The 27,485-nt window shown below is 40.2% G+C and overlaps 1 protein-coding gene across 1 annotated transcript in view; it reads left to right on the forward strand.

The window, feature by feature from the left end:
* The window catches only part of PPA2 (pyrophosphatase (inorganic) 2), a gene marked incomplete at its 5' end in the record, with an annotated part of 57,371 nt that extends 31,332 nt beyond the window's left edge, over positions 1-26,039 (forward strand). Inside the window, 5 exons of the mRNA XM_019533964.1 lie at positions 5,889-6,016; positions 7,897-7,982; positions 12,347-12,416; positions 24,630-24,669; positions 25,844-26,039. Coding sequence (XP_019389509.1) covers positions 5,889-6,016; positions 7,897-7,982; positions 12,347-12,416; positions 24,630-24,669; positions 25,844-25,872 — 353 coding nt within the window. The remainder of the gene's footprint in view (positions 1-5,888; positions 6,017-7,896; positions 7,983-12,346; positions 12,417-24,629; positions 24,670-25,843) is intronic.
* Positions 26,040-27,485: the final 1,446 nt, after the last annotated feature.

Consider the following 27,485-nt stretch of genomic DNA (forward strand, 5'->3'; position numbering starts at 1 on the left):
TTTTTTTTTTTTTTTAAGATGATGGGGCCAGTTGGGGCAGCCATGGGGGCCCAGGGGAGTAGGCAGGGGGCGGGGCCCTGCTCACCGCTGCCACATCCCTTCTGCCAACACTGCTGCCACCTGTTTGATTCAGAGGAGGATCGACTTGATTCAGCAGCCGAATCAAAACAGGATGTGATGATTCAAATCACCTAATCGAATCACTGTCTCTCCGAATCCGCTGAATCCAAAGCTGAATCAAATACTTGCTGCTTCTGCAGAGAGGGAGGTAAATGTGGAAATTTCCATTTGTGTGTGTGAAGAACCTGTTTCATAAAATGTGTGCGTATCTATATGAGTGGTCCATTTTCCAACCAAGCAGCTGCTACCCAGATGACCATTGCTGGATGCAGTGAAGTAATTTAAGGATGAGGAAATGGGTTGGATGTATGTCTAAAACCTCTCTTCCACTCTGAAATTTTAAATCTTAAAAAGCATTACAGCTCTTGGCTTTTGTATAATGTTTTGGCCAAGAGGAGAGGCAAATTCTTGGAGTAGAGATGCTTCCTGTCTGCTTGCCTCATAGTTGGACTTTTTCATATACTGAAATTCACACATATATCAGGTTCAATTTACTTTTCCTGAAAATTGAGAGAGGAATATTCGGGCATGGTTTTTTTTCTGCAAATGAAAAGCCGCAAAATGATGAAACATTTATATTGGCCAGGTTTGTTTTTTTCCCCAGAGTGGGTGATTTGAAAAGCTGCTTCTGAGAGGTCTTACAAATGCCTATTTTTTTGGTAAAGTAATTGAGCCCCTTTCCTCAGGAAATCAGGCTATTTTAAGGTTTTTCAAGTTTTAAGTGCCAAAGATCCCTAAATTAATGGGATCTGAAAATCTTTGCAAATTGGTTATTGGAACAATACCTATGAATAATCCTATCTGTAAGTGAGTTCTACCAACATAGGTATATTTATAATTTAGAGTATTGCCATAGTTATTGCATAGTATCAAGATCCCTTTCTCCACAAATAAGATACACTTTGCTGTTCATAAACGGATTACAGGCCAGTGGGCAGTGTTTGCTGTTCTTCATTGTTTTTTATTCATTGTAGGTAGTGACCATACATGGCCTAGTAACATCTCTTAAATTTTAAGCTATGTGGCTGATCCTTAACTGAAAATAAAGCATATTGCCTTATTTGGCCTCGCATACTCCATATATCCTTCTGTGTGGGATTACATTTAGAGGCAGATCACGAAAGCCTTTGTTGTGAATTTGTGTAAGCATTCAACATAAAGAAATGAATTATCGGTACTGGGGCTCTTTTCTCGCAACCTCTCTCCCATTCTGGAGAAAATTCAAATGCCTTTATATGGAGTGTAGCCGCTGCTTCCTGTAAATGTTTATAAGATGTTATTAAAAACATATGTCCTCTCTTCCCACAGACCTTGTTTAGAAAGCTTGCTGCAAGCATGTTGTTTTAGCTTTGCTTGCAAGAAACAGCATCTGTTGTACTAAAAATGGTAGTTTTATACAAATGTTTTTATCACTTCCTTTTGTAAGACCCGATAGAATTGGAAGCTGTGTTTGCGTTGGCTCTTTCCTTTGACAAAGAGTTAGCAGTAGTTGTCCGTGCCAACCTCTAGAGACTTTCCTTATTGAAACCAAACTGCTTACAGTTAATGTAATAACAACTAGTTTTGCCATGTACTTTTTTTAAGTCTTGGATTTAGTTAGGTGTTTATGAAAGTACAGACAGGGAAGATGAAGAAACCACCCCTAAACATCTCTCAATATATGTGGATGCTTTATTATCTAAGGAGGACTCTTGTCATTCCCATCCTTGGCCTCTCTGAGCAGATTTTGACAACAGAGATAAACAAAGACAAATTTTACTAGGCCACACATTTGCTGTTCACACACAAGCATAGTTTTTTAAAATTTCAGTCTCACTGTGCACATCTCTAAGGCCAGCATGTTGTCCCTGTGACTGATGTGGAGGAGGCTGAGTTCATCCAACTCGTGTTTGCTTCTGTCCTCGTGCAGGTGTGAAACCAGACTTCTCTGGAATTAGTGTTTTAAATCACTGCACCTCCTACCAATACCTATTCTTTCCTTTTGAGAGCTCTTGAGGATTCTTCCTCCTCCTTTTCCATGTTTTCCATCCACTCTCCACATGGCTAGTGTTCTCTTAGCTTTGGATATGGTATGTGAACTTTTTGGAAGTGGTACACACGAGTATAGTGGTCTGTTCCCTTTAAGGAATAATGGGATCGAGGAAGTAGCCAAAATCTGTTCTGTGATGTGTTCCTCTTTAAGGGAAACTGGTATTTTCAGTATCAGCAGAAGCAAGGGGTGGGAAGGAGGGTGAGGGGGGAACAGGGAATGGAGCCAAGTACTGTTCAGGTATCTCCCTTCCTAATATGCAGTCATTTACCTGTTACATTACTCCTAAAGGAGAGGAGAGAAGGAAAGTGCAAATAGCTGGATTGGAGAATTTAATGGGAATGTAGAGTCAAGAAAGGGTTCCCAAATACGGGAACTGGAAACAAAAGGGAAACTTAGTGACCTGGGAACCTGTTTTGGATCATGATACAGATGCAGCTAAGATATCTAAGGACCCTTGAACCAGGGGAAAGGAGTGAGTGAATTCAAGAACTAGAATTCACTCAGAACTAGAATTTCTGTGTCCTTGGAGGACATAGAAAGCTTACACGAATTGTAGGACACTGCCAAGAAGGAGGGCTTTAGAGTCTCTTCCCTAAGTGGGAGGGGGTGCAGGGGGGAGCACAGGAAGGTAAGTATTGTGAGTTCAGGGACTCTTTAGAGAGTCTCCAGGGGTGGTAGTGCTTGCTGTCTCAGAGGGAACTAGTGACAAATATGGGAGACTAGGAGCTGAAGCTGTCTGGTGCTCTGAAAAAGACTCATTTTCTAGTAAGACTCCCCCATCTTTTTTCCCTTCTTTGCCCTTTAACACACATACACTTGTCTGTTCCCAAAGCCTCTCTACATTTTATCCAGAATGTCTGCTTTCAACCTAAATTAGCAGCTTCTGACTTTAAGGCCCCTGCTACATGTTATATATATTACAGAATTAACTAGTTAATTCACATTCAAAGTAATTATCACATGATAAAAATGACTATTTAGGTATAAAAAGAGCCAACCCACTATAAAGCTAGCATTTGAAGATGTCTAAGAACTCTTACTGCTGGTTTCTCTCCAGCTTAAATTTGAACATGTAGCAGGGCCCTATAGACTGCCCTGCCAAACTCCATCTTCCCATTATTTTCACCCAGGCAGATGTCCAGCAGCCAGATTAGAACATGATTTCACTCGGAGTCCATAAACACTGAGGCCTGTTAAGACCTAAAATATGCCGGCAGAAAAAAGCAGAACTATGTGGTACTTGTATCTTCCTCTTAAAAAAAAGTTCAAGAGTCAGTCAAGTTTAGAAACTGGTGATACAGTCTTTCGGATACAAGCTAGTGAAACATCACTGTTGCCTGTAAAATAACTGCAAGCATTTAGTCTCCTAAACTAGGTCTGCTCTGATGCTGTCATTCATGGGCTATTGGGTGGTAGTCTGTGTATGGAGAGCTACACAGTCACATAGTGTTAGCATTCCTTCTCCTCTGCAGCTTGTTAGTGGAGCTTGAAATAGCAGGAGACCAGTCTAGAGCCTCATGCTAAAGGTTAGGTCAATTTTACAAAGATACTTAGGCAAGAGATTAGGTACCTGACCTCTTTAAGCTCTGCAAGAAGCCTGTACCCATCTGTAGGTTCCTAAATAACTGTAATTGCATCCCACAGTTCCAAAAGGGAGAGAGGAGATGATGCAGGGGGTGAATCCAGAATCATTGTTGGGGCTGCAGTTCTACCAATACTGGATGAGATATGTACAAACAAGAAGGGAATGAAGAAGGTAGGCAATGCACCCTGGAAATGGTGGGGGAGGGAAAACAATAAGGTGGCCTGGAAACAGGAGGAGAAAAGGAAGCAAGTAACAGTAAAGTATGTGCATAGGGGGAGAATGATAAGGCTGCAGAGAATGGGGAGGAAAATGGGATCAAACAGTAGGGAGTCATACGTTAGGAGGCAATATAGCCACAGGAGCCAGTGACATGCAGCTCCTTATTCTATTGGGTGAGCGCAGAATAAGCAAAAGTAGAGTATACAATATGAATAGCTTTTTAAAAAAAATCCTGATTGTTACAGATGGTTCAAATGTAATAGTTCTCCATATAAACAGCGGGTTGTAGTGTTCAGAGGTAAAATGCCATGAAAGGCCGCATAATATGAAACGAGTGCAGGTGGGCCCTATGTAGTCCACACTGTGCACAAGTGTGGGACACACAAATTAAGTTTTGAAATCCTCTTTGCCTTTGTGCATAGTAAATCACTATGACAGTGTCACAAAGAAAATAGTTGAATGTAGGTACGTAGCACTTTCCTTGCCATTGAAGACTTGTATGTAAGCATGTAATGTGAATCAGGATGCCATTGCAGGTGCAAAGCTAATGACACCATAAGAGGAAGCATTCTGGAAACGAACCAAATTTCTGTGTTGTTACGACTTTTTAGATTTTCCTTTTCCTATATTTTGAACTACAGGAAAAAACAAAATAAAGCAAGAAACCACACACACAAACCAGTCAAAACACAGTCTGCAGCATGCCTTCCCTTATAAAGAACTGTAATTCTTAAAAAAAATTACCCTCAGAGCTTGGTCTGTATTAAATTTAATGACACAGGTATATATTTTTTTAAACAAACACTGGTGTTTGCAACTTATTTTTGATTCCTTTATTTTGGACTTGTTGCTGAAAGGCATATACCACAGGAAGAAAATATTGCCTGAAAAAATATTTTCAGTTTATGGTAAAATCCATCTCAAATCTTTGTTTGCATTGTGGTTCTGGAAAGGGATTTCAGGTCAGGCTAAGTTAAGAAACATCATGCTAATGATTTCATTTGTGAGAAAATGTTAAACTTATTGTGTGACGATAAGCGTGTCTGTGCCATTTGGAGTCCAGAGGTGATTCTAAGAGGTGGCTGGCAGGAGAGCAGTGACAAAACATCCATGGTCCTAGTATACCCCTTAGCAAAGAGGATGAAAGTTGACAGGATTGAAGGATCCAAACAGAGGTGGGCTGTTCATTTCTGGCTTGCCTTCATTTCCTTCTGAAACCCATCATCACATACTCTTCCATGGAAGGATGCCCTGCAGAATTCATGCATTCTGCTTCGTGCTCTGCCTCTTTCTTGCACAGTGGGATCTCATTAATTCTGCTGCCAGGTGGTCTGCACCTGCGGAGGAAGTGGTAGAATTTGCTCATCATTGCAAAGAAATAGTACCCCTTTTGAGAATACTTGACACTTACTGCTTATCACATTTACCCTTCTTGTACCTAATGGGCCAAATCCAGAGGTAATGTGTGCTATGATCCTTATTTACTTTTTTTTAGGTTTTCTTTCCTATATCAAGCATGTCCCTTTAAGGTGCTAATTTAGTTATATTTCTTAATCAGAAAGGCCTGATGCAGTTGCTGGAAAATAAATCTTACAAAGAAATCTGTGTATCATATGAGGTACCTACTAAAATGGGAGAGGCTATAAATACAGATTTTTCTTCTCCTTTTGTCATTAAGGCAGTCTTTTTATTTATTGGCCTTTTGGGTCTTAATTATTAAAGACCAGGAGGCAACTGGTTTACTTATTTAGTGTGGTGGTGAAAGCATAAAATAGCAACTATGAGTAGCTGATATAAGAATACGAGATTCCCTGATGAGTTTGAAAATACTGAATTAAATCAAATTGCTTACAAATATTTTACAAGCCTTAAAAACAGATGTGACCAAAATTATGAGCAAAAATGTGATACTTTTTTTTTAAATACCTACAGATATTGATGATGTCCGGAAGCACAAGCCAGGTTATCTTGAAGCTACAGTTGACTGGTTCCGATTATATAAGGTCCCAGACGGGAAACCGGAAAATCAGTTGGCTTTTAATGGAGAGTTTAAGGACAAGGTGACTTAAAGATGCATCTTGGTAGCCTTTGTGTTTTATGAATGATATATCATAGAATGTTTGGAGTTGCCTACCAGGAAGTGAGAATACTGTACATGGAGTCCATAATGGAATAATGCTGTGTCAGTGCTCTTTAAATACAGTATATGGAGTTAGGGATTTATCATCAAACTTTGTAACTGTATTTGCTTACTTTTTTCTTATTTTTGCAAGATAAGAGCAAACAGGGAGAATTTTGAAAAGCTCTATCTTCTATAAATGTAGGTGACTAAGCAATGTTGCAAATTTCATTATAACCCAAGGAAATATTTTTTAAACACGTGTAAAACATTAAGTTACACTGTAAGGGCTTGTATACACGCATATTATTTTGGAGGATTGGAACCATATTTTTCATTATTGTTGTCATAGTAAACAAGATGGTGAATACATTTTTTCTTTTAAATCTAGGCTGTTGTTTTTTCTTGACATATTTGCAAGGCTGTATATTTCAAAAGAAATATGTTACATGTTTTTTCATACTTGGTAGCTGCCCAAAGTTTAATTTATTTATTTTTTGTTAATTTTGAGTAAAAATATTTCAGCATTTTTTTTTACTTGAAGGCTGAAAAAATATTCCTGTTTTTAGGGGGGGAAGTTCCCATGAGTTAACTCTTTGTTTTTAAAATGGCCAGTATTTGAAAGGATGACAAGCTGGGAAATAGTACACTCTAAAGATGCTGCATGAACTTTTCCAGAAGAAATATGGTTTTACTTGATATTTTAAAAATTACTTGTCTTATTAGACTTAATTTTGGAAAATTCTAGCTCTTAGTTTTCATGTGTTTTTTACTACAGACAAATAATAGAGCAATACTTCTGTTGCAAAGAACTCAGACAAACCACAGCAGGTCAAAATGTTTTTATGGTATAAATTCTTATTTGAAATCGCTGGCTTTACCTTGTGCATCATGTTTGCACACCTCTCATCACTGGCATTGTGTAGCACCCATGAAAGGATCTCAAGGCACCTGAGGGTGGGCACCCTGGTTAAGAATCACAGTTGTAGAATTTTTTGGCTAAGAATTATATACACTGGCCTCTATGTAAGTTGGTTAGTTTAGTTTTGCAACAAGCTATGTAGCTCTAAAATTCCTTTAACTGATACAGACAACTTCCCAGGTTCCTGTGGTTAAAACGTCTCCTTCTCCTGTTCTTCTCACTAAAAATATATTTTAGCTTAGTGAATATGTTTAGAGAGCTGCAAGGCTCAATCAAAAGTTCTACTCCAAGCTCTCCCGTTGACTGCCCTTCTGAATATTCTGCATTTTGCTGTTCTTACCTGGTGAGTCATGAACAGAGCTGTGGCCAAAATTACTGGGGACCAGGGTTATAATATTCCCTAAATACCTTAGCCTACACACAGTATTTTGAAGCAGCATGGATACTTCAGGCAGTCAAGTGGGGAAGTGGCAATTTAATGCTAAACATGCAACCTTAACTCTGACCTTTTTATGCATACATTACAAAACAGTCTTTCATTACAGGCTCATGTATTATTTCTCATGTGACATGCAGCATTTCTTCTACTGTAGGCCCACATGTAGCATCCAGAACTTTAAAAAAATTTTGTAGATGCACACAGATTCCATTTTTTTCATAGATTCTCCTGATTGTTTCTAGCTGCTTATCAAAAAAAGGAATTTGGATATAATTGATGGGTAGTGAGGATTATTTTCTGCTGTTGCGATGTATTATTTTAGGAGTCTCCTCTGAGGCCTCATTAAAGTTCTGGAAGTTGTAGCATATGAAATTGCATTTTTAATAAACTAGTTCTTTGGGATTTTTAAAAATTTAATATCCTTTTAAATCATAAAACTTTTTTTCTTGATATAAACTAGGAGTTTGCTATTGAAATTATTAAATCTACCCATGAATACTGGAAAGCTTTGCTTCATAAAAAGGCGGATGGAGGTGCTATAAAATGGTAAGTATCCAGTATAAACTATCTTGGTTTATACTGTTTTCATTCTGATGGTATCCTCTATGTAGCATCTGTGAATGAACACTTAGATTTTTGTTTTGAAGTGACAGTTGCATTTTTGTTTTTGCAGAACTCAAATGCATAATTGTTTGTATAGTAACCACATAAAAAAGATATTGATTACAGAAGTTCTGTGAATGAGTTATAACGTAACTTTAGTGATAGTGTCAAAAAACTTTTTGTGGTCTGTTTGTGTTTTAGTTTCTGCAAAATACTAATAATTTTGAATTACTTTTAATGTATGTTTCATAAATTTGCAATAATCTCGGTGTAATTGCTGAATACATTGCTAAAAAGACCTTTGTTCACTTTAAGTAAAAAGATAATTGGCATAGTGATAGCCATTTCTAATTATATAAAGCTGTACAGTGAAATTAAAAAAAAAAATTTAAAAACAAGGAATTTAGTTACAAAAACCAAGGAAATATATACTGTATTTACTCAAAAATAAGACAGGTTTTTCCCCTAAATCAGCAAGGCAGAGAAAAGCCCCTCATCTTACATTTGCATACAAGGGAACCACATTAAATACATTCTCTGTCTTTGAACTGCTGCTAAAAGGAGCGTGTACTCAGTAATGGGAACCAACTATGAAGTTAATTAAATGTACCCAGTGCTGAGCATGACTATAAAGTATATGACCTATACTGGGCAAACATGCCGATGGGAACCTACCACAAGGATAGGTTAGTGCAGCCTATATGAATAAGCCATATGGTACTGTCCATTGAGCACAGTCTCCCTTAGTGCCAAGCCTTTTCCAAGTCATGGTGAGCTACTACACTGCATACATTGCTAATTCTCCATCACTCCCACAGCTAAGCTGTGCCTTTTCTTTCACATTTCCAATGATTCCTGTTTCTTCACTAGCTTGAAATGTGTGTCAGACCTCACCAAATGGAGCCTCAAAGTTTACCCAGAAACCCTCTGTCAGGCCATCTCTCAGCTTGTCACATATGATTAGTGTGGCTCTGCCCTCCATGAGGTGAAACCAGACTAGATTGTCCTGCACCTCATCTGCATATAAAGTTTTGGAGGAACCGAGGACTCATGACAAGAATACCTGGTGGTAGTCATGAGGTGGGAGCTAATTAACACATGGATCCTTTGTGGAGGCTTTTTGGAGTACACACACATAATAAAAAGTGCTAAGCTGGGGCGTCACCATGACTTGAGATCCTGTTGACTGGTGAGCCCCATCCCCATGTACTATATAGTAAATCATGAGCTTTTTGCCTTTAGATTATGCATAGTTGTACTTATCTGGCAGGGGAAGCAGCGTGACCACGTAGGCGAGCTCTCCAGGGCAGGTGATTGTCTCTGATATGTCCTCCATAGGAGGTCTATATTGAGCAGATTCTTTTTGGTATTGGGTGGTGGAACCGGAGCATGCTCCATCCACTCCATGCATTGACCTGGTATTGCAGTGCTTCCAGGACTGGTGCAAAAAAACAGAAAGAAAAAAAAAAAAAACTTTATATAAATAGGTGCCAAACTGCTGCTTAATAATGTATTCATGGAGTATCTGTGCTAAAACCTGCAGCAGTTTCAAGAAAGATAAAATAGATAATTTCTGAGTGAACTTTAAGTCAATGGGTACTACGTGCAAATTGCTACAGCTATGTTTATTTCAAGGTCATTTTTTTTTCAAATTTGTTCCCTACTTCCATGTGTTCTGGGAGAGCAGGGTCTGATAGTAAGGGAGGGGAAAGAAGTTAGGGTGCGGGAGGATGGAGGGCAAAGGGACTACCTGACTCCCCAGATTTCTTTTCCCTGCTGTAGCAATGAGAGGGGGACAAATGGAAGACGAACCTCTAACAATTAGATTCTTTACATGGAAAATTATATCACAATTATAAATTTTCCATAAATAGAATCTATTTGTTATGGGGGTTGTCATACAATCAGGGTCATATTATATTTGAATAAATATAGTATTACTCACATCTCTTATTCTGTCATTAAACTCCCATTGTGTACTTATGATCAGCTGCTGTTCTGAAATGTCAACAAGCTGTTGCATAGATTCATACCTTTGAAATCCTTATTTTTCTGTACTCAAAATATTTTTTGGTTTGGGAATATGTCTGAGAGGGTCTCTATGACATGGTTCTAACAAATCATCTGCCCATTATTTATTCATTACCTTTAGTACTGTTATTATGTGCAGATGTTTCAATAATACCTCAGGTCTTTACTTGCATGTAATAGGTGCCTGTTCATCTATACTGTAAAACAGTTCCTACTGCAAAGAGCTTATTGGCTAATTTAAGGATGGCCTTTTTAAGTATTACCTCCCTTTTAGGGACAGGGTGACTGAGCTGCCTAAAGTCACACTGAAAGTCTGTGACAGAGCCTGGAAATTAACCCAGTTCTTCCAGCCTCTGCCCTTCCTACCCTACCCTTGTATAGGCCTCCCTTAAGAGGAAGCTGGACTTAATTTTGTCTGGAGGTGATTTCCTTAAGAGTTGGTCATTATCCAGATGTGATCCTTGTTAAGTGACATTTTTTCTCACAATGGGAGTTTTGTTTAACATCCTTTGTTTAAATACAGACTAAAAAATTGGTAAAACTAAAAACAAAAGCAAGCAAAAAAGATTTATTGCTTTTTTATAATAGGTTGACTCTGTAGCTATATCTGATGGTTTACATTGCAATTGCATGCCTCCCATTAACTTTGTAAAGAAAACTCAAGTGGAAAGGTGTAGTGTACAGCTCAGCGTAACTATGTTATTGCTTATTGGTCCATACTTTGACCTAAAGCAATGGGCATCAAACCAGTATGCAATCAACCCTTTATAATACCATATTTACTCAATTCCAGAGCAAGGGTAAGTGGTGGGTGTGGGAGGGTGTCTTAAGGGAGAGAAGTTGCAGGGACAGGAGTTCAAGGCTGCAGGGGGGCAGAAGATGGAGGGGGGGGCAGGCACAAGGATAAGCGGGTGGGGGGACAGGGCAGGGGACAAGCTGCATCCTCTCTTTCCCACTGCCTTCACACTACCTGCACCCTACCACCTGCCCCCTTCTTGCCTTCTACTGTTTTCTCACTGCCTGCCCCCTTATTGCTTTCCCCACCACTTAATCCCCATAGCCCGGTCCCCTTCTACTGCTTCCCTGCTGCAGTGGTGGTGGGGATGAATTTAAGACGATCATCCAATAATTAAATTCTGTACATGGAAAATGATAAAATTTATAAAATTTCCATGTATAGAATCTAATTATGGGGAGGGTCATCATAAATTCATGGTTGTCTTGGTTTTGGGTAAATACAGTATGCTAAATGTCCCGCTATTAAATAAAATCAACACAATAAAACAGAATGAAAGCATAGGCATAATGAATTGTTCAGCTCTTTGCCACGACGTTGCATGGGATATACCCAGTCCTATGATGTGGCAGAGGGAGCTGGTACAACATAAATCACGGAGTGCAAAGATTCAGTTGGAATCCATGAAGTGTGGATAGCGGCTGTAGTTTAGGCAAGTATTAAGCAGACGTTGCAGTGGAATACGGGCAGCACTGTACCTATGTTTGAGTTTTGGCAGTGCTTTTTTAGTACTGCTTTAACCGAATATGCTGTGCAAAAGCATAGGCAGAAGACCTGTTTAGATACCCATAGTCTTCTCTCACGTTTCCCTGAGAGACCAGACATTCTCTCCCTTCTGTAGGGCTGATTGTACAGCTCTGCTTAGCAGCTGGACAACTTGGTAGCTGTGCTGTTGCACTATGAGAATACAAGATGGTATCCTGGCTCACTTTAATCATTTACGGCATCTAAACTACATATTCACATACTTGAAAAATAATTAAAATCACAGCTTCAGCTTGAGGAATTGAATTACATGTAGATGACAGTATATAATTCAGATAAGACCTTAACAGCACAATTCAGTCTCAGTGAAGGATGCGTCTCCATTGAACTTTGGTGGAATATCATCCATTTATACCATCAGAGACCTTGGCCTGTATTTTCTGTCCTGTCTGTGTAAACAGTTTTGTAAGGGCAGAGGCTTGTCCTCTGTCTTCAGTCAAATTTTCTCCTCTGCAGCCAGTATGTTGCACCCTCTGTCCCACAGTTGTCTGTGTGATGTGTCTGTCTCTTTCAAAACTTTGGGATCCTTTAAGGGCAGAAGCAATGTAGAATACTAAATGAATGAAGCAATAGCTATCCACTTCATCTTTGACTGCCTCATTTCTTGGTAGCCAGAAACTGTTGGGTTCTTTGCAGACCACAGTTATCACAGGCATGTTTTAGTTTTTGAATGTTTCCAGTAGTTAATAACCACCTTATTAATTTTATTTTCCAGCACAAATGTTCTGGTGTGTGGCAGTCCCTTTTGTTGCAGCGAAGAGGATGCCAGATTAATTGTACAATCAGTAAGGGCAACAAGCTTTGGATGCAAGTTTTTTATTTTTTTTGAAGTGTAAGGCAAGCAAAGGATCCAGAAATGCGGAATGAAAATAACATGGGCAAACAAGGTCGCTGCATGCTTCAATATAAAAGGAAGAGTACAAAGATTATGGGAGAAATGTTACCATTATAATATAAACCTTTTCACTGCAGTGTTCGAATTGTGTTTTCTGGCAGGTTCATTACCGTTTCTCTGATTTTTTTTCTATGGTGCTGTTTCTTTTGATACTGAATAGCAAGATGGACTGCTATTTGTATCTTAGCCTGCTGTCTTCCCAGTCTGCCCTGTTGCCATGAGTTACCACCCAGTGCTAAAACTCATTGACTAGCCTGACTGTACTCCCATAATCACTAAGGGGATCCTTTGTTTGCCTACTTGCATAATTAAATAGATCGCTGTACAAGAAAGGGGGAAGTGCTTTTTTATTCATGCTTTTTTAAAGAATGGCTGTCTTATTCTGCAAATTAATGTAAGATTCAAACACAGAGGTTCCCTATTTGAACTAGAAGAATGTCTTGCAGGTTTGATGTTACCATGTGCAAAAGCCATTAGAGGAGAATTTATTCCATGTAAATAGTTTGTTTTTGAGACTAGAACCAAACCAGAGAAAAGGAAATATGAAGTGCCTAATTTTTTAAGTACACTTTCGCTGACACTTGTTTGTGCTGTTGCCATGGCTGCAGGAACACATTGAGTATTTTACACATGCACACAGCTGTGTAGGTGGCTGGCTAGTCATTAATGCATTCACTTGCCTCATTTTCACAATTAATGGCAATTGTGCAAGTGCAGGTGTCAGATGAGACCTTGGGCTTCTTTAAATACTCTCCTTTGTACTTTCAGCAGCTTCTTCCTCAGCTAACTCCATCTTTATTATTACTGTTCACTTTGAAGAAACAGGCTTAAATCATCAATGGCTTATACCAGTAATGAGATATCAATGAAGCATAAACTAGTGTCCTTGTATTATATTGAGGTTCTGTTCAAATACTCCTATTTTGTTCGGCTACTGTGGTCTAACAGATTTTCCTGTAATGGGGGTCCGTGGTAAGGCACCTGAGATAAGCAATTAAAAATTAAATCAGTGTTATCTGAGGATTAAATATAACAAGGTGCCAGTTTGTTATATGGCTGTGTTTCCCCTATAGTCTATGGGAAACACAACATGGAACTTAGTTTTTGTGCATCTAAAATTAAACTAATATCATCTTAGGAATTTTGTATACCAAGTAAATAAACCTTTGTTACTCACAAGAAAGTAAGCTAAAACTTAAAGACATTTCAGAATCCAACTTTTTGCTAATCTGTTTGGTTACTTTTTGCATTCCAGATTTGAGTGTTTAGATGTATTTTAGCGCATGTTAATTAGAAGGATTGTAAATTTTAGTGCAGACACTAAAGGAATGTTTATTTTAGTACTTACATGATTAATCCCTAGTCGTGTTTGCTGATAGTCACGTTTAACCATGGGAACATGTGGGTCCTATGTGTCTGAGAAACTACAGTAATTTTTATTAACACATATTTAAAGTACAACTAGAAATTCAGGTTGTGATGCACACTGATTTTGGACTTGAAAGACTGAGATCTTTTATATGATACTGTTTGAATTTGAAAGATTCCAGGAAAATATTTGTTTAAAAATAACTCATTCTAGGTTTGGTTATTTGTTTTTACATTTCAGTGGAAATCCTTCTCCTGGTTTTAAGATTTGTAAAACCTGGTGATTTCAAAAGCTACAATTTGAATTGGCTTTCCATCATAGTATCGTTATCAGTAATTTTTCCTATTCTCATTTTTATCTTTCTTTTTATTGCAGGCTCTCACTATTTCTTTATGGAATTTCATTCTGTCAGAATAACCTAAAACTTTCCACAGATCCTGTTTCTTTGAATTTCTTTTTCTTTTAACATTTTTGTTTATCTAGGCTAGATCAGTTATTCCGTGTGTATTTATCCCTAAGTAAAATTCACAGTATATTTTAAGTAGTATTTTTAATGTGCACAATTTCTAATCAAATACAACTTGAAATTAAAAAACAGTATTGCTTTTAAGACTCTCTAGAAAGAAAAAATGGAATTCTAGATGTGACGCAGGTACTGTTTTCCAGTGTGCTCCGTGGCCTAATTAATTTCTCAACCATTCAGCTCTGGCAAGTTGAAACTTTATTTAGGGGTTGGCTGCAAAATCTTAATGTCTGTAGTGTTTCAAGCATTAGCTACGTGTACCTGATAATTTTTTAAAAAGTTAGAACTGCAAAGAATCATTTTCCTTATTATTTTTCTTTCTTTTCATTTGCTTCCAGATAGGAACACAGATACTATATGATAGAGTGGAGGGGATCTCAACCCCCAGCCTGCAGGCTATATCCAATCTCCAGGGTTGTGTCCTGCAGTGCACGGGGCTCCCCATAGGTCTGAAAATTTAGCTGCAGTAGAGAAGTGGTGGCGCTACTCCCCTTCTGACAAACTTTCAGATCTTTGGGGAGCCCTGTGGGCTAGACAGTGTGGCCCTGGGTGCTAGATTAGCCACATGGGGCCAGGTAGGGGTGGCATGAAGCTTGATCCCAGTTTATGGGGCCCCAGCGCCCAATCTTGGCATGTGGGGCCAGGTAGGGATGACATGGGACCTCAGGGCCCAATCCTGGCACATAGGACTGTGAAGGGTTGGCATCCCAGGGCCCGATTTGGTGTATGGAGACAGCCCCTCAAGGACCAGTCCTAGGATATGGGGCCATGTGTGGGAGATATGGGTCCTAAGACTTGATTCAGGCACATAGTGCTGGATGGTGGGATGGGCCCCAAGGCCCAGTCCAGCACAAGGGGCCAGATTCCAGAACACAGGGCTGAGCAGGGGCAGCTGGGGGCTGTAGAGCCTGAGTCAGTGCCAAGGCTTTGTGGGGTCCATTCCTGGCACACAGGGTCCTCCTATCCATCCTGTGAACTGGCCCTGACACACGTATCTGGCTCCCAGGGCCAGTAGCTTGAGCGTCACTGATGCAGTGGAATCTTGACTTAGAGGTCGAATGAGTTGTGCTTCAGAAGAACTTGTCATATTGAGTTCACTCTCCCTTTCAGCACCTACTCTCTGCCCCTTTGTGGCACAGGATACTTGGCAAGGTGGACCTATGGACTGATGCAGTAAATGGCAGTTCTTATGTTTTTATTCCTGAGTCACTCGCACTAGTTTTGAGTGTCTGCCTATATTCCTGGTCCCTAACCCATACCTATGGGTTTTTGTATTGTGTCTTGTATTCTCATGAGGTAGGCTGAGTACACAATTACAGGGCATGCACTACTGCTATAAGTCTTGAGGTGTTTTTTTTTCAAATATCGCCACCTACTCCATGCCTCAGAACAAATGTTAAAGTCCTTACCATTGGTGAGGTCCTGGATATACAGTTGTTTATACATAGATTAGTTTCCAGTATCCTTTATCCTTACTGGGTACCCTCTAATTGCATGAGTAGTCTCAATGACCTTCAACATTGTTTAGGCCAGAATTGTCAAAGATCCAACCTGCAGAGCAATGGCATCCAGTCCACAGGGCTTGGAGTGGTGTAAATGAGGGCAAGGCCTGTCATTGAAATCTGGGGTATAGGACCTTGTTAGGGACACTGGTAGTAGGGCAAATGGTGGTTGTGTTAACCCCCGCTGCTCCCTAATGATGCTTGCCTTACCACTGGAGGTAGATCTTGCAGCCCAAGAGCACCATGGTCCAGGGGTCCAGCAAGTTTGACCCTCCTGATTTAGGGTTTTGGATTCTAGCAACTTCTTGAGTTTTTGTAAAAGCTGTGTTTGGGAACCAAACAACTAGTTAATGTTGGGGAATTTTTGTACTGCGATTACCCTTTAGGGTGCATTCTTAAGTGGTTTCTGTCCACCTCTGAAGTAGCAGACATGAACTACCAGGAACAGGTATGTTTCTAGTTTCCGTTGAGGGGTTTTTTGTCGTTGAACATGTCTTCAGACTCAGCATCACCCTTCTCTGTTGTGTCTCCTTAGTTTCAGGACAGTTCCACTTGTGTTAATATAAATCAGGAGTAATTTTACTGCTGTTGATAAGGTTCTGAATCTAAAATTGGTACAGTGCAATCAGCAGAGGTCCTCTGTAGAACCATAGAACATTTGAAATACCTAGCATTACCCTGGCATCCAGTAGCGAGACCAGAGTTGTTAACACTGCATAACAGTGGAAGTTGCTGGTGCTTCCTGATTTCTTAAAATTATAGTATCTTTGTCTCAGCTCCTGTGTTGGTTCATGCTGAGAATTAGACTGGGTTGGAATGGAACTTGTAGCTGACTGTCAGGGCTAAAGCGTACTGTTTACTTCAGCCTTTTTAAGTGTTGCCATCTGTTAGACTGACGAGGACAGCCAAACCTTTGTTTGACATTAATCCCAAGAACCGATTGCTCATTCACTCTACAAGGAAGCTGCTTAAAAACTTTTTTTTTGCAGCTGGAAAACCTCCAAGAAGAACTATATATGTTTTGTAGAGCAGTGTTTCTCAGACATATTGCATCTTTCTTCCCCTATAGTGCTGGAAAGAAAATGTGCAAGAAAAGACTTTGTTGGTAGACATATCTTTTGAAAGAGAGGAAAATGATTTATCATCCTCCTGAGAATGTGTAAAAAGCAAGGAAATGGTGCATTTTCTATCATGTTTATAATAATGCAAAGTTGGACTGAGAAACTCTTTAACAGGCTTTTTTTTTTTTTTTTTAATGAGACATTTCCACTTAGGCAGGATTGTCTCTTTGGTAGCTAGCATGAAACAAAAGGTTCTTTTTTCTCAGTCTCCAGTGAAAAGGATTATGTAGTAAGGAGAGCTTCCATTTCTTTGCATTTGGCTTGCTTTTACTGTTCCTGGGTAAAGTGGCATTTTTGCTACCAGGCCCAAATTCAGTTTCTTTCTGAGACACTGGGTTCCAGAGCAGAACTGTTAGATGCCCAGCCTGCTGTAACGTATTTATGTGGCTGGCATGGTACTAACACAGATTTGGAAAAAAAAACCAGTCTTCAACACTTGTTGAAAAGGGAAGGGAAGGGAAGTGAAGACTCTGCTGCAGACTAGGTTCTTTGGGTAAATCTGATATCTTTTATTAGACCAACTCAAATAGTTTAAAATTTTTTCCAACTATTGGAGTTGGTCTACTAAAAGATATTGGATTTACTCAAAGAACCCAGTCTGCCTATGTCCTTAGACCAACACGGCTACAACCTACACCCCTGACTGCTGCAGGCTTTCTGCGTGACCTTGGGCAAGTCAGTGTCTCTGAATTCTCCCTGTGTAATGGAAATAACAATACTGCTTTTCCCTGTTCCAGCCTGCTTTATCCCTTTAGATCATTGATTCTCAACCAGGGTGCTAGGGCACCTTGGAGTGTCGCAAGATCTTTTGAAGGGTGTCATGAGGTGCAAGAAGATAAGCAGGTATGAGGAGGTAAATGCAGGCTCAGGCTCTTTCCTGCCTGGCTTTTCCCCCATTCCCAATACCTGGCCTCTACAAGGAGATTAGCACTGTAATAAATAAATTAACTTTTGAAATAGGGTGCTGATCAATTCACAAAAGTTATGGAGGGGTGCCTTGAGTCTGAAGCGACTGAGAACTACTGCTTTTAGATGGCAATAACTGTCTCTTGCTGTGTATTTGCATAGCATCTAGTACCATGGGATTCTGACCTTAGTACCCGTAGAGCAGTGCTTCTCAACCTTTTGAGGCTCAAAGTAACCCTGGATGGTTTTGAAGCAACTCTTGGAAAATGCCACCTCTTAACTTTTACCCCTTTTTGACTACAGAAAAATAACAGCAGTTTTTCTTTTGCAAAGAATTCAGAAAGACCATAACTATGGATTTCTATTCGAAATTTCTTAGTTTATCATGTGAATCATGTTTGTAAACCTAACAGTGCCAACATTGTGTGGTATCCCGTGGCACCCTTGAAAGGATCTTGAGGCACCCAGGCTGCTATGACACTGTGGTTTAGAATCACTGTTCTACAGAGTTACTACAATATTAATAACAGGTAAGGCTTCCTAACCCTTACAATCGGAAAGAAACATTTCAAATTTGAATGGAGTGTGAATGATGTAGTTCTGTCTTTTTGTGGCTGCTGATAGCTGTAAGCCCTGTCTCTAAGGCTGTGTCTTCTCTGCAGTTAGCCCAAACAATCGCCACCTGCTTCCAGGCCCTCCGTTTAGCCTAGTCTGACAGTGAGCATTACAGTAGTGTTGTAGCCATGATGGTCCAGGAATTATGCGAGAGGTAAAGATTTTTTGGGTTGATAACTTTTATTGGGCCAATTTGGGATAAAATTAGACAAGATTTCGAATGCAAGACCTTCTTCAGGTCTGAGAAAGAAAGCAAGTGCAGTGACTTTTAAGAACAGTGGGTTGAGCTGTGGAATTGAAGGGGGGACAAATTCCCAGAGGTAGCAGACAAGCAATTTATCACAACACCCCCTCATCCCACTCTGAAGGATCTGTATTCTCTAAAGGCCTGACCTTCTGCCCAGAGAAAATAAACTGACAAGATACTAATATTTGAATTAGAAGAATTCTTTTCCAGACTTTGCCTGAAAGAATTCTTCCAGAACCAGGACACAACTACCTCTGAAAACCCTTGCCAACAACTGAAAAAACAGACCATAATAAAACATCAGACTGGATGCATCTCAGCAGATGCAGCCACACACTGAACAATTGTTTCAGGACGCTAACAGCAAATTTCTTGACAAATGCCAAGACCACAACAACCTCTCTCCCACACCAGGATTTGCTGTGGAACTGAAAAATATTGTTGAATCTTTTTCACACCAGCTTCAGGAAAATCTACTTTCACTTATCCTCAACTCACCTATCCCCAGGAACTTTTTCTGTATGCTCCCAAAAATTCACAAGGTAATGCTGGTACTCCCATCATATTCAACTGTGGTACCCTCAAAAAGCAAGATCCTAGAAACACAAGAGAGTTCCTCAGCAGAACCCGGAACATCAATTACCTCCCTGGGAAGGTCAGATTTTCATCCACATCCCACACCATGAAGGTACAGTTGCCTGCCTGAAATATCTACAAGAATATGGAATATGCTTGGATATGTAACAATGTGTTGCACAAATCATCCACTGCACCCTCACCCATAACAGCTTCACTTGCAACAATCTACTTCCTCCAAACCATGGGTGCAGCTGTGGACAGAAAGATGGCCTTCAATATATCAGTCTCTTCATAAGCCACCTGGAGCAAGAATTTCTGGAAAACCACACTGTCAAACCTGCACTTTATCTGAATTACATAGATGATATTTATCATCTCAACTGAATACGTGGACTCACTTATTTACTTCCACAGTTTTCACTCCTCCATCAAACTTTGTCTGGAATACTCCTACACGAGCATCATATTTCTAGACACCACGATTCGCATTCAGGATGGCATCCTACAGACTACCATATACAAAAACCCACAGACCACCATACTTATGCCACAAAACCAGGAATCATTCCAAATGTGCCAGAAAAGCTGTAATCTACAGTTGGGCCCTCAGATACCACTGCATTTGCTCTGATGAGAACACTTGAGTTTTCCACTTGACCTGCCTTTAATCTGCCTTCATATAACAAGGGCACTCTGGTAGAGAAATAGACTGAATCTTTGAAAGTCACCCAAATACCCCGCAGTAACCTGTTACAATAAAAAAAGAAACCCCCTTGTGACTGTGTACCTGATGGTTACCAGCCACCCAACACTGCAACCAATTAGAAGAATCATCAAACAGCTACACAAAAATACTTCACAAAAATCAGACCTTGAGATAAATATTTCCAGCTGCTCTGCTTCTGGCTTTCAGACAGCCCCCTAACCTTGCCTATTTGGTCATCTTAAAGCTCAACAAACATCAACTGGGACACAGCCTTGCCTTAACAATAGATAGTTAATCTGTCAACACACCTCCACTGCTACTACAGTCAACACCTCTGACAATGAACCCATCGGAATCTGTGGATCCTGCCATGCCTTTCCTAATACCTGATGCAGTGCACCAAATGCCTTTGTGATAACTACATGAGTGAAGCTAAACAGCAATACACATTTGAAAGAACTATCACAGAAAAAAAATATAAAGGTCGGAGATGCAGATATACCAGTACATTTTTCACCAAACAGCTGCTCCCTTTCTGACCTCTCTATCCTCATTTTAAAGGGAAATCTACTAAATACTTTTACAAGGTGAGCTAAGGAACAAAAATCCATAAACTGACTGGGCCCTAGGCACCAAGGACTGAACATTGATGTTGATTTTGACACACTATAATCTACCTTGTTCCTGAAATTTTTCCTACGCAGTACAAGTTACAATGACCCTCCTCCTTTTTGATAGGTCTTGATCTCTCGGTAATCAAGCTTTTTTTCTTCTAATTGCTTGTCTGCTGCCCCTGGGAATTTCTCTCCTCCAATTTCACAGCTCTGCCCACCATTCTTAACAATTACTGTGTTTGTTTTCTTCCACAGACCTGAAGAAGAATGCTTTGTATTCAGAAGCTTGTCTAACTTTATTCCAGCTGTACAGTTGGTCCAATAGAAGATATCGCCCCCTAAAAATCCCTGCCCTATGAACATTATGAAAGCAAGCTTTTTATATGTTGTGTCCTCCCTGTTTCTATACTAGCTTGTATACATGTCCAGAGACCTATCCCTTGGTTCTCTGTATTGTGCTGAAACACTCCTAAGATTCCACCCCTGTCAGTATTATCAGTTGCAAGAGCACTTATCTGTTCTTGAGGTGAAGTAGGGGAGGATGGTAGGAAGGGCATTGGAGGAATGTTGATACTTCATTAATTTAGCTTGAATACTATTTGGCTAGGGATAGGCATTACACATAAACCAGTTTAAATGATCAGAAACTGGTTTAAACCTGTAACAGAACAGATGTTTAGTGCACATAAACTAGTTTGAACATGGCTGAAACTGGTTTGAGATAAACCTGGTTGAATGTAGTATCAGACTTAACTGATCTGGCTCAAACATCAGAAGGATGATAGTTTATGCAACGTCTGTCGCAGATACCTTGCTGGTTTAAGATCAACCAGACTCCCCCAGCATCCCGGTGTGCTCTCTGGGCTGGGTGGGGCTATCTGCTCCACAGCAGAGCTGGCCCCGTCTCCCTGTTCCCTATCTGCAGCTCCAGCAGAGACTTGCTCCCCTGCCCCATCCTTCACTCCCTGCTAAATAGGAATTCCCCCCTCCTCTCTGCCTTGCAGAGAGGTATCTGTGTATTAGCTAGCGGACCACATGCTGGCTATGGTCCATGCTGAATCAACAGGTAGCTGGTAATGTCCCTCTGTTGTTTTCTTAATGGGGCGATAAACATTGAGTTAAGGGTGATAAACACTGTTATCAATTCCCTGCTGGGCTAATCAGAGCATTCTGCAAGGCTTAGGCCCACGCACTGCCCCCACCACCCAGGTCAGTACTATAGAAGGGAAGGGAGGACTGCTTTAGTGTCCCCCACCTTCTAGCCTGAGCCACTCACTGCAGAAATGTGCCTGCATATCTGTGCAGTTACAAAGTGATTGAGCTAAACCAGGTTAGACTAACCTGCAAAGATTGAATCAATTCAGGCTCAGGCTTTTTGAATGTCTCTCCCTAGCCTTTATGATGTTAGTAGGCTCCAGTCACAATGGAAGCAGAGCCCAGGGGTGGCCAAACTATGGTTTATGGCCGTGTGCGGCTCCCAGGTAATTTAAATGGATCTCCTAAAGAAAGATAAATATTATTTCAATAAAAATATCCTTTTTCTATCAAGCTCCTGTCAGATGTGCAGTTAAAGGCACAATGAGAGCTGATGTGCAGTTGCCAAAATCACACTTCTTGCCACGTCACACATGCAGGGCTTCTGGGCTGCATGATCAGGATTTCAAGCTCCTTGCCCCAGCAAGTAGCAAGCTTCTGCTTAGATCTACTCCAAGCCACTGCTCTTTTTCAAGGGCTCCAGAGCAACTCTGTAACTGGGGGCAGCAGCTGATCATGACTCCCAGTCTTGGGGGCCCACTGGGGCCCTTGGTTCCAGTGGGCCCCTGAAGCTGGGAGCCCCAATCAGCCTGGACACTCATTTAGTTAATGATGTGATAGGAGCCAGCCATAAAATTATTACACATGTTTTATATAGTAACATTGTGGCTTAGTCATTGTTATATCACACCATTAATTGGATTAACATGTGACTGGGTAGCTACTTAAAATGTGATTAACTGGTTAATCATGTCTTATTTTCTATGTTTGACTTTCCTCAATTCTTTCTTATTGCTTATTCTGAGAAGGTGCAAATCTACCCTGCCATATTCTACAGAGTCATTCAATGACAATTTTTTATTTAACCTGAGGTGCTATGAACTGAACAGTGATTCTGGGCATGCACATCAAAACCTTGTGTCTGTTGGCTTTGTAAGGATTTTGGTTTGCAGCTAGAAGAGTTGTGGAGTTCAGCCACTCCTGTTCCAGTGTATACTCCCAGATCAAATCAAATAAAATTCCTCCATTTTTATTCCTTTTTTCTATTGGATATTGTTTCATGTATTAATTTTTTTCAGTATCTATTATGTTCTTTAAGTTAAACAAAGTTTAACTTAAACATTGTTTAACTTGAGTTAAACAGTGGCTAGGAAACTGACTCTGAGGCAGGAGTCAGAGAATAATATAATAGATGGAACTGAGTCAACATGGCACGTGATGACCAGTGGCATCCGCCAGGGTTCAGTACTCAGAGTGATGCTTTTTAACATATTCATTAATTATTTGGATTTGGGTGTTGAAAGCAGACTGGCAAAATTCACAGATGACACCAAATTATGGAGGACTGTGGTCACACTGGAGGATAGTCTGGGGATACAGGCTGGACAGGCTCGTAGGGTAGGCAGATCAAAACCTGGTGATGTTCAACACCAAGAAGTGTAAGGTGCTCCACCTGGGGAGAAACAACCTGCAACATACTGACAGACTCAGCAGTGCTACACTTACTAGCACCACAACCGAAAGAGACCTGGGGGTCTTGATAGACTGTAGAATGAACATGAGCCACCAATGCAATGCCTTAGCTGGCAAAGCAAGCAAAATACTGGCATGGACCTACCAATGCATCTCAAACAACACTAAGGATGTCATCCTCTTGCTTTACTCAGCCTTGGTGAGGTCACAGCTGGCATGCTGCACCTAGTTCTGGGCTCCACACTTCAGGAAGGATGTGGAGAGGCTTGAGAGAATCCAAAGGAGGGCTAGGTTTATGGTTAGAGGTATGAAGAGCAAGCCATATGATGAGAGGCTGAGAGACATGGGTCTGTTCAGTGTGGAGAAGAGAAGACTCAGAGGGGACTTGGTGGCAGCTTATCAATATATAAAGGGCACATATCACAGACTGGGAGAACATCTGTTCACCAGGGCTCCCCAGGGAAAGACTAGAACTAATGGTAAAAAATTGCTAGAAGACCGCTTTAGATTAGACATAAGGAAAAGCTTCTTTACAACTCAAGTGACCATAGACTCCCGCCAAAGGTGGTACAATCACCTACTCTGGATATCTTCAGAAAACATCTGATCACTCACCTTGCTGGGGTCATCTGACCCCAGCAGTCTTTCCTCCCCAAGAGCAGGGGGACTGGACCTGATGATCTCGAGAGGTCCTGTCCAGCCGCTAACATCTGTTAATTTAAATTGGTAGAACTTGTAATCTTATTGCATGTTGTTACCAATAACCATAATATATATAATTTAGTATATAAAATTTGTCAGCTTAACTATATAGTTTTATTGGAAGCTGTAAATAAATGATCAGTACTGCTACAAGGAAACTTAAATAACATAGTAATATTATTATAAAGATATTTTTGGTATGAGTGTTTGCAAACCAAAAGATCCTTTTCACCGAAGAAAAAGAAATCATTTTTATTCTCTGCAGGTATTCTTTGTTACTGGTATGTCTGTGCCTAGTTTTCTTAGAGCGAGAGAAACTTGCATAGATAGCAAGAAAGATCAAAGTGTATGAGGGTAGAATGTCACTTTTTCAGTGGTATGTTTCTTTTGTGCTAACAAAGATGACTTTCATAAGATAAAATAGCTTAGTATTTGGGCACTCCATATATGAAGCCTTAATTAAAATTAATGTTTTGTGTTTTGTTTTTGTAGGCACCACCACCTGTAAATGGAGATCCTATTTCCACAGAAGGTACAGATTGATTGCTTTTTCGCCAATCAGCTATGTGAATTTCATAGAGTCATAGAAAATGAGGGTTGGAAGGGACCTCAGGAGATTATCTTGTCCAACCCCCTGCTCAAAGCAGGACCATCCCCAACTAGATCATCCCAGCCAAGGCTTTGTCTAGCCAGAAATTTGGCTTTCATTTTAAACAAAATGTCAATGTGGATCAGTTAAGAACTTTTTTTTCATTAGAGCAATGGTAGCAGTTAAACAGTGAGAGATCCTAAGGTTCTTACTCCTATTGAATAATAAATTAGAGAAACTGAGTAATTTCACAGAAATCGAAAGGACATCTTACGGACTATCCTACCGCTCATTGAGGGGAAAGAGAGTGTAGCAGAGCGCATGTAAGTCCCAATGAGCAGTTTTATTAATTGTTTTCTCACACTCGATAAAAAGTGACATATTACTTTTAGATTAAGAAATGTGGCTTTGGTGGGTTTGGGTTTTTTCCAAATAGTTCCCTACTGTGACTTGTGAAAAAGTGACCAAAGCCAGATTTACTTATTCATTATCATTTAAATCAAAATGATCTCCTGTCCTATTCTTTATGTAGTGGAGGAAGAAGACTCCATCTTTGGTTTGTTCAGTAAGCTTAATTTCCTTAGAAAAGGTCTTGGAGCTGGGGTTTCTAATGCCAAGAGTACTGCATTGAAAGAAGCATGTGCCCTCTTATAACTGTGGGGTTGGGGAAAGACAACAAGCAACTGAAAATGATGAGTTAAGTTCCAAATTGCTTGCAAAGTAACATCTGCAGAATCAATTTCATGGGAAGGAAAGTTTCATTCCTTCTGTCCTTATATGGTGTGCCAATAAATAGCATTTATTTACTAAACTATTCCATCTCAGACATCTGAGAGACAACTGCACAGAGCCTGCCTTTGAAGTTTGCAAGAGATTGCAGCCTCAAGGCTGTGCAGTGTTGCATGCAATTTTCAACAGAGTTGTATCACAAAATAAAATATGATTGCACGGGTGCACATTTCAAATGGATTGTTGATACGTTGTGTGGAGTTTTGTGTTTGGGAGAGCAGGGAGCTGAAGGGAGAAAGCTAAAAGTACAGTGCATCATTTTAAAGTAATTTTGCATCTTGTTAGGAAAGCAGCATTAATACCATTTTGATGTGTATCTTTGTTTTAGTTAATACATGGCATTTTCTTATCAAGTGATTGTTGGAATGTTCTGAAGTCACATCATCAAATCCCAAACCATCTTTTCTCCCTGACTTTGAAGACAGGCAAGCAAATGCACTAATTCTGGATTTCTGTTGAAACAATTTTTTCAAGAAGCATAAACCTTCTATCTTATAAATAAACACTGCCATTTTTAAATTGTTTCCTTTCTGGGTCTTTCTTTGTGCAAGTATTTTGTTTGCTTGTCTCTATATTTGAAAACTTTTTGATTCCTCTGATCCACCCCAACTGTGTTCAGTGTCATAGAGGAGATGAGAGACAAAGGTAACTTGAGGGCATCTTTGTCTCCTGGTGTACATTAGAACAGTCTGAGTGCTGCACTAATTTATGTCAACTGCTCCAGGTCCCAGGGGGCTCCTCTTGTTTTTACAAGTCACAAGATGTAGTAATGCCCTTTCCATGCTCCCTTTCAAGCAGGTAATAACCCTCTAATTCTTTCAGTTGAATGTATATGCAAATATGTAACTATATATACATCTTCATGAATTGTGTTGTTATGCATTTATTCTGCAGTTATCCATTTGCAGATTTTATATAATTGTGGGTGGCACCTATTTGCTTTAAAAAATGACAACATTATGGTAAGTAAGTGAACTGGGAAGTACAAATTCCATGATGATTAAAATAAGGATGTGGATGTGTTCCTTAGATAACTCTATCCCTGTGACTTTGATCCTACAGGAAGGGGGATTTTTTTACCCCTTGAAAATCATTCATTTTTAGAATTGTGTGGAGCTGGAAGGCTTTTGCTGTTATCTCACCAGTGAGGAAAAATTGATGAAATATATAGAATTAAGCCTTGTGACTCCAAGGTAAAAATGTCTGCCAGACCTGCTTAATTAATTGCTAAGCATTGACTTGTCTACCAACATTTCCCAAAAATATTTTCCCTCAGTATAACTCCACTCCTAGTACATAAACTGCTGGTGTTTTAACACTGTCACTGAGATGTATTGTGAGTGGGGTTACAGTGTATGGTGATTGAAATAGGGCAGTGTTCATCCCTGATACAACTCTCCTGGTACTGGTGCACGAATAGGGAATTTAAAACGCTTGTTTAATCACATCTCAGGGGACTGTAGTTCTGAAATGAGATACCTCTACCTGACAAAACACTGGTTCCTTGCAATCGCAGTTTGTTGATCTCATTTTAGTGACAAAGGACAGTTTTACTGGTTAAAAAACCACCAAACACTAGTGGGGTGGGTTTTAGTTCCCAGTTTGCCACTATCCTGCTGGGTAACTTTGATCTAGGCTATGTAAGGCATTACCTGCCCGGAGAATTATAGCTTTCCGGATAGAAGCCGTGAGTGTACAGGTGTTTGCTCAGTTTCTCTCATAACAAAAGTGGCTGTGCGGGGGGGCAGGCCAGGAGCTGAGATATGTGGGCATGCGGAGGGGGGAGAGGCACCTGGCACTGGGGGGGCGGGCATCAGGCATGGGGGATGCCCTACTAGGGCTGGGGGCACTAGGCACGGGGCGTACCCCAAAGGGTGAGGGAGAGCATACTGGACATGGGGGTGCTGTCAGGGGTGCCCCAGAAGGGTCACCAGGCATGAGTTGCCCAGGGTGCAGCGGGGCAGGGGTGC

Source organism: Crocodylus porosus, unplaced genomic scaffold, assembly GCF_001723895.1.
Source record: "Crocodylus porosus isolate Cpor-Errol unplaced genomic scaffold, CroPor_comp1, whole genome shotgun sequence".
Lineage (NCBI taxonomy): Eukaryota > Metazoa > Chordata > Crocodylia > Crocodylidae > Crocodylus > Crocodylus porosus.